This window comes from Rhinopithecus bieti, unplaced genomic scaffold (assembly GCF_001698545.2).
Source record: "Rhinopithecus bieti isolate Rb0 unplaced genomic scaffold, ASM169854v2 scaffold_10548, whole genome shotgun sequence".
Classification (NCBI taxonomy): Eukaryota; Metazoa; Chordata; class Mammalia; order Primates; family Cercopithecidae; genus Rhinopithecus; species Rhinopithecus bieti.
This window is the reverse complement of record NW_016806834.1, coordinates 2,451,293-2,457,249: the sequence shown is the minus strand read 5'-3', so window position 1 is coordinate 2,457,249 and position 5,957 is coordinate 2,451,293. Positions and strand designations below refer to the sequence as shown.

Sequence of the window (5,957 nt, the reverse complement as noted above, 5' to 3'; positions counted from 1 at the left end):
TATCAAAAATCAATAAAACCTGCATTATAATCTTATGTATCGGAATTCTTATATTTTGACCATATAGAAATCAACGTTTTTGTTTTAAACTTTTATACTTTATTTTAAATTAATGTAATTATAGAAAGATCTTAGCCTGCTACTTGCAAATACTTCACAAACATTGTAGTTGTGCAGAGTCTTACATCCCAATAAATTAAAAGCCAAAGTGAATATAATTAACTATATTTTCTCTTGAATGTTAATTTTTAAAGGAATAGACACATTTGATGTTCTATGTAAGAATTTTGATCAGGCCAGGCACAGTGGCTCACACCTGTAATCCTAGCACTTGGGAGGCCAAGCCGGTGGATCAGTTGAGGTCAGGAGTTCAAGACCAGCCTGGCCAATATGGTGAAACCCTGTGTCTACTAAAATTACAAAAAATTAGCTGGGTGTGGTGGCACAAACCTGTAATCCCAGCTACTTGGGAGGCTGAGACAGGAGAATTGCTTGAACCCGGGAGACGGAGGTTGCAGTGAGCCGAGATTGTGCCATTGCCCTCCAGCCTGGGCGACAGAGTGAGACCTCATCTCAAAAAAAAAAAAAGAATTTTGAGCAAATGAATACAATTTATAGACAAACAGCTCGATGTGAGTTTGCAGAATTATAATCAATTTTATGTTGTATTTCAACATCTGTGTCCTTTATATTCTTTATCTTAATTTGACCAAAATGCAGTTGGTTAATATTTAATATTATACACATACTATTAAATAATACATGATTTCTGATCATTGTATTTATCTCTCTTGTCTCCAGCCCTTACCCACCAACATGTGCACAAAATTTATCTGTCTCCAGCCCTTATCTACCAACATATACACACTTAACCTAGACTTCAATATGCAATAGATGCAGTAAATAAACAAATCAATGGGTAATGCTTATTACTTTTTTCCTTAAGCAACTCTCCTCATATTTTGTTCACTTGTTCTTCATTTTCTAGGAGAATGTGGATTATATGATTCAGGAGCTCCGAAGACCCAAATACACTATATATTTCGTTTGTAAGTATGTTAGTTCACTTTTTCAAACTCGTAACAACATCCCAGTTAGTGTGTTTCATTGAGCCCTTTATGTCACCAATAAGTTCATTGAATCTGTCACTATAAAGGTCTCGTTTATTTAACGTCCTTCCAAAGTATTAAAAATCTTTTGACCTGCCGGGCGCGGTGGCTCAAGCCTGTAATCCCAGCACTTTGGGAGGCCAAGGTGGGCGGATCACTGAGGTCAGGAGTTTGAGACCAGCCTGACCAACATGGTGAAACCCCATCTCTACTAAAAATACAAAATTAGCTGGGCATGGTGGTGCATGCCTATAATCCCAGCTACTTGGAAGGCTGAGGCAGGAGAATCGCTTGAACTGGAGAGGCAGAGATTGCAGTGAGCCGAGATCGTGCCATTGCACTCCAGCCTGGGCAACAAGAGCGAAACTCCGTCTCAAAAAAAAAAAAAAAAAAATCTTTTGACCAATATTCTGTTTCAGAGGGCTAAATGTGATTTCCATTCATCTTTGATTGCTTAAATTAAAAATTTTACATTTTACTTTGCCTTTCAAGATGCTTTGTAAGTCAAAAGTTGTAAGTAGACAAATTTCACATCTCACCCCTGCCAAAAAAAAAAAGTATATACTTATCCCTATTTTACACTTAGGAATTGAGGCATGGAAGCTGATTTATTTTTTGAAGTGGGAAGGTAATACTTGAATTTGTTGGAAAAGCAGAGATTTACTTTACATACCAGATAAAAGCCTTTCACTTCTCTTTGTTACTATATTTAATGCATTGAAAGTATAAATCATCAGGTAGTGATCTCTTATGTGCACAACTTTCTTGGGGTGGGGGTTAGGTAGGGGAGGTCTGGAAATAAACTAGGTTTGTATTTACTATACAATTTACATGGATTTTTTTGATCCAATACATTTGGCTGTGGAAGTTACATCCATTCTCCTCTAGATGTCATTATTGATCTTTATGTTAATAGTATTAGTGTAGTCTGTTTGGTAACATTTCCAAAACCAAGGACTAGATTTAACAGTAAGTAGGGCATTTGAGAAGTTTTAAAGCTTACTTAAAGGTATTAGAGTTTTAGGGTTTAGACTACAGTCTAAGACATATGTACTTTCTTCAGCGTATACTACTTAAATGGAATAATGATACAAAAAATTAACATTTGTGAAAAGACTATATATAAGAGCTCTCTCATATTTTATTTCATTCAGTTCTGTGTAGAACTGAAATGTTATATAAAGCTTGTCCAGTGGGTTTTCAGTGCACAATGCCCCAAGAGGTAAAATAGGCAATTTTATTAATCTGTGGCATCTTAATTTTGTTGGTTTTGTCTGTTTTGGCTAATAGTCACAGGTTTTCTTTTAAAATTAAACTTTCTATTTTGAAGTAATTGTAGATTTGTGTGCAGCTGTTAAAACAAAACAAAACAAAACAAAACAAAATGATCCTAAATACCCTTTACCCAGCTTCCCCCATGTGGTATCTTACATGACGATAGTACAATATCACAACCAAGATGTTAACACTGATACAGTCAGGATACAGAACATTTTCATCTCTATAAGGATCCCTTATATTGCCCTTTTTTAGCTTATATGGACTTCTCTCCCATGCCAACCCCCTCATTAACCCTGGTAACCACTAATATTTTCTCCATTTTATATTTTGTCATTCGAAGAATGTTCTATAAATGAAATCATACAGTATAAAACCTTTTGGGAATGACTTTTTTTACTCAGCATAATTCTCTGGAGAGTCATCCAGGCTGGTATGTGTGTGTGTGTGTGTGTGTGTGTGTGTGTGTGTGTGTGTGTGCTTTTTTGTTTTTTTGTCTGAGAAGGAGTCTTGCTTTGTCACCCAGGCTGGAGTGCAGTGTCACCATCTCAACTCACTGCAACCTCCACCTCGCGGGTTCAAACAATTCTCCCACCTCAGCCTCCTGAGTAGCTAGGATTACAGGTGCACACCACCACGCCCAGCTAATTTTTGTATTTTTTTTAGTAGAGACAGGGTTTCACCATGTTGGTTGGCCAGGCTGGTCTGAAACTCCTGACCTTGGGTGATCCACCTGCTTCAGCCTCCCAAAGTACTGGGATTACAGGCATGAGCCACCAGACCTCGCCTGTTGTGTGTATTAGTAGTTCATTCCTCCTTTGAGCTGGAGTTGCAAAAAAAAAAATTTTTTAATTTAAAATAGTTCATTTCTTTTATTCCTGAGTAGTATTCCATGGTATAAATGGACCACAGTTTGTTTAACTATACACTATTGAAGGACATATGACTTGTTTCTACTTTTGACTATTACAAATAAAGCTGCTATAAATATCTGTGTACAGATTTTTATGTGAAAGTTAAGTCTTCATTCTCTGGAATAAATAACCCCCAGGAGTGCAATTGCTGAGTCATATGGTAATTGCATATTTTCTGTATTAAGAAACTGCCAATGTTTTCCTTAGTGTCTATACCATATTACATTTTCACTAGCAATGCATGGGTGAGCCAGTTTCTTTGCGTCCTTGGGAGCATTTGGTGTTGTCTTTATTTTGTATTTTAGCCATTTGCGTAGGTGTGTAGTTATTCTGGTATTTTTAGTATGATCACAAGCTAGATCTCTGATATATTTGTGTATATATATACACATACACGTATACATATATAAATATATATAAATCACATATACATATATAGGTATATATGTACATATATCCCCTGTGCTGCCAAGTTTAAGTAGACATATATAATAACAGAATTACTCTTTTGCTGAATTTCTTGGCTAAAAATTGAATTGGTCATGAGGTGAAAGACTCCTTTTTCCTCTAAACAGTTCTTTGTAGCAGTTGGCATTAATAATGGTTAATCTAGTGTTTACTCTTCTGGTTCTAAAAATTGTTTGATTTGGGCTGTAAATCTATGAAGCAGAAGAAAAAAATTGTATTAGCACCACAGCCTATGAAAAGTAGACTTCAGATTTCTTGGATGGCATAATCAATTTCAGAATTTTATTTGATTGACATAAACTAAAATGAATTTGTATGTAGTGATTTTATTCATTACTAACTTGCAGCACAATTTATATCAGTACTAAGCTAGCTTGTTCATCTCTCTTTTATACTTTTTTAAAAATATTTTTATGTTACTAAATCTCTTGTGTAATAGGCCCCTCTCTTTATTTAAAAAAAGTTTTGTTACGGAACATTCATTCATTTATTCATTTATTTGAGGTGGAGTCTCGCTCTGTCGCCAGGCTGGAGTGCAGTGGCACAATCTCATCTCACTGCAACCTCCACCTCCTGGGTTCAAATGATCCTCCTGCCTCAGCCTCCCAAGTAGCTGGGATTACAGGCCCATGGCACCATGCCTAGCTAATTTTTGTATTTTTAGGCGAGTCGCAGTTTCACTGTGTTGGCTAAGCTGATCTCAAACTCCTGGCCTCAAGTGCGATCTGCCCACCGTTGCCTCCCAAAGTGATGGGATTACAGGTGTGAGCCAAACTTTTAAAGACATACAAAAGTAGAATAGTATCATAAGTCCCAATGTACCTATCAGCTGATTTCAACAGTTATTGAGCCTCACCCAATCTTGTTTTAGCTATACTGTCACCTACTCCCCCACCAATATTATTTTAAAGCAAATCTAAGACATTACATAATTTTATCCATAAGTGTTTCAGTATGCATCTCTAAAAGATAAGGACTCATTTTTTAAAAAACACATTTCCATTATTACATCTAGATTAAAATGAAAATAATTATTTTTTTCTTTTTTTTTTTTTTTGAGACAGAGTCTCCCTCTGTCACCCAGACAGAGTGTAGTGGCATGATCTCGGCTCACTGTAAACTCAACTTCCCAGGTTCAAGTGATGTTACCCAGGCTGGTCTTGAACTCTTAGTACTATTTTCAAATAACCATTCAGCGTTCAAATTTAAAATTGTCTCATTTTTTTTTTTTTACAGTTTTTTTAAATCAGGATCAAAGTAAGGTTCACACATTACTGTTGGTTGATATGTTAAGTTTCTTAATCTTCTGTATAGGTCTTCCCACCCTGCGCCTGCTGCCCCATGCAATTTATTTATTGAAGAAACTGTTAAGTTTTCCATAGTCTGGATCTTGCTGATTGCATCCCCATGGGGTAGTTTAACATGTTCCTTGAAGTTTAAAATACTCCTCTATCTTCTGGTTCCTGTAAATTCATAGGTGAATACAGAACCTTAATTAGGTTAAGATTCGATTTCTTCTTGGCAAGAATACTTTATAGGTGGTATTGTGTACTTTCATTGGCTATTTATTCTTTTGATATTAGCAGCTGCTGATGCTCAATGCCTGGGTCCATTCAATTGATTCATTAGGGGTTAGAAAAAATGATGATATTCTAATTCTTTCATTAACATTCATTAGTTATTGTTGAGCCAGAATATTTTCACAAAGAAAAATTTTCCCTCATCTATTTGGTTGCCTGGTAGTACAGTTTATATATAAAACACAGGATGAAAGTTTACTTCTTTCTCCTTATTCGCTATTTTCACTAAAATGACTTGGTTCCCTAGTATTCTCATTCTCCAATCCCTCCGATGGTGGTTCTTTTTTTTTTTTTTGAGACAGAGTCTCGCTCTGTCGCCCAGGCTGGAGTGCAGTGGCCTGATCTGGGCTCACTGCAAGCTCCGCCTACTGGGTTCACACCATTCTCCTGCCTCAGCCTCCTGAGTAGCTGGGGCTGCTACAGGTGCCTGCCACCACACCAGGCTAATTTTTTTTTTTTTAATTTTTAGTAGAGACGGGGTTTCACCGTGTTAGCCAGGATGGTCTCCATTTCCTGACCTCATGATCTGGCTGCCTCAGCCTCCAAAGTGCTGGGATTACAGGCATGAGCCACTGCGCCCGGCCGGCAGTCCTTTTAATATATATATA

At 36.8% G+C, this 5,957-nt stretch overlaps 1 protein-coding gene across 3 annotated transcripts in view; it reads left to right on the top strand.

Annotated features, from left to right (window-relative positions):
• Positions 1-5,957, top strand: part of VPS45 (vacuolar protein sorting 45 homolog) — a 90,510-nt gene that overhangs the window by 7,143 nt on the left and 77,410 nt on the right. For all 3 annotated transcript variants that reach the window (XM_017877843.1, XM_017877844.1, XM_017877845.1), the window contains exon 3: positions 989-1,049. In XM_017877843.1, coding sequence (XP_017733332.1) covers positions 989-1,049 — 61 coding nt within the window. The remainder of the gene's footprint in view (positions 1-988; positions 1,050-5,957) is intronic.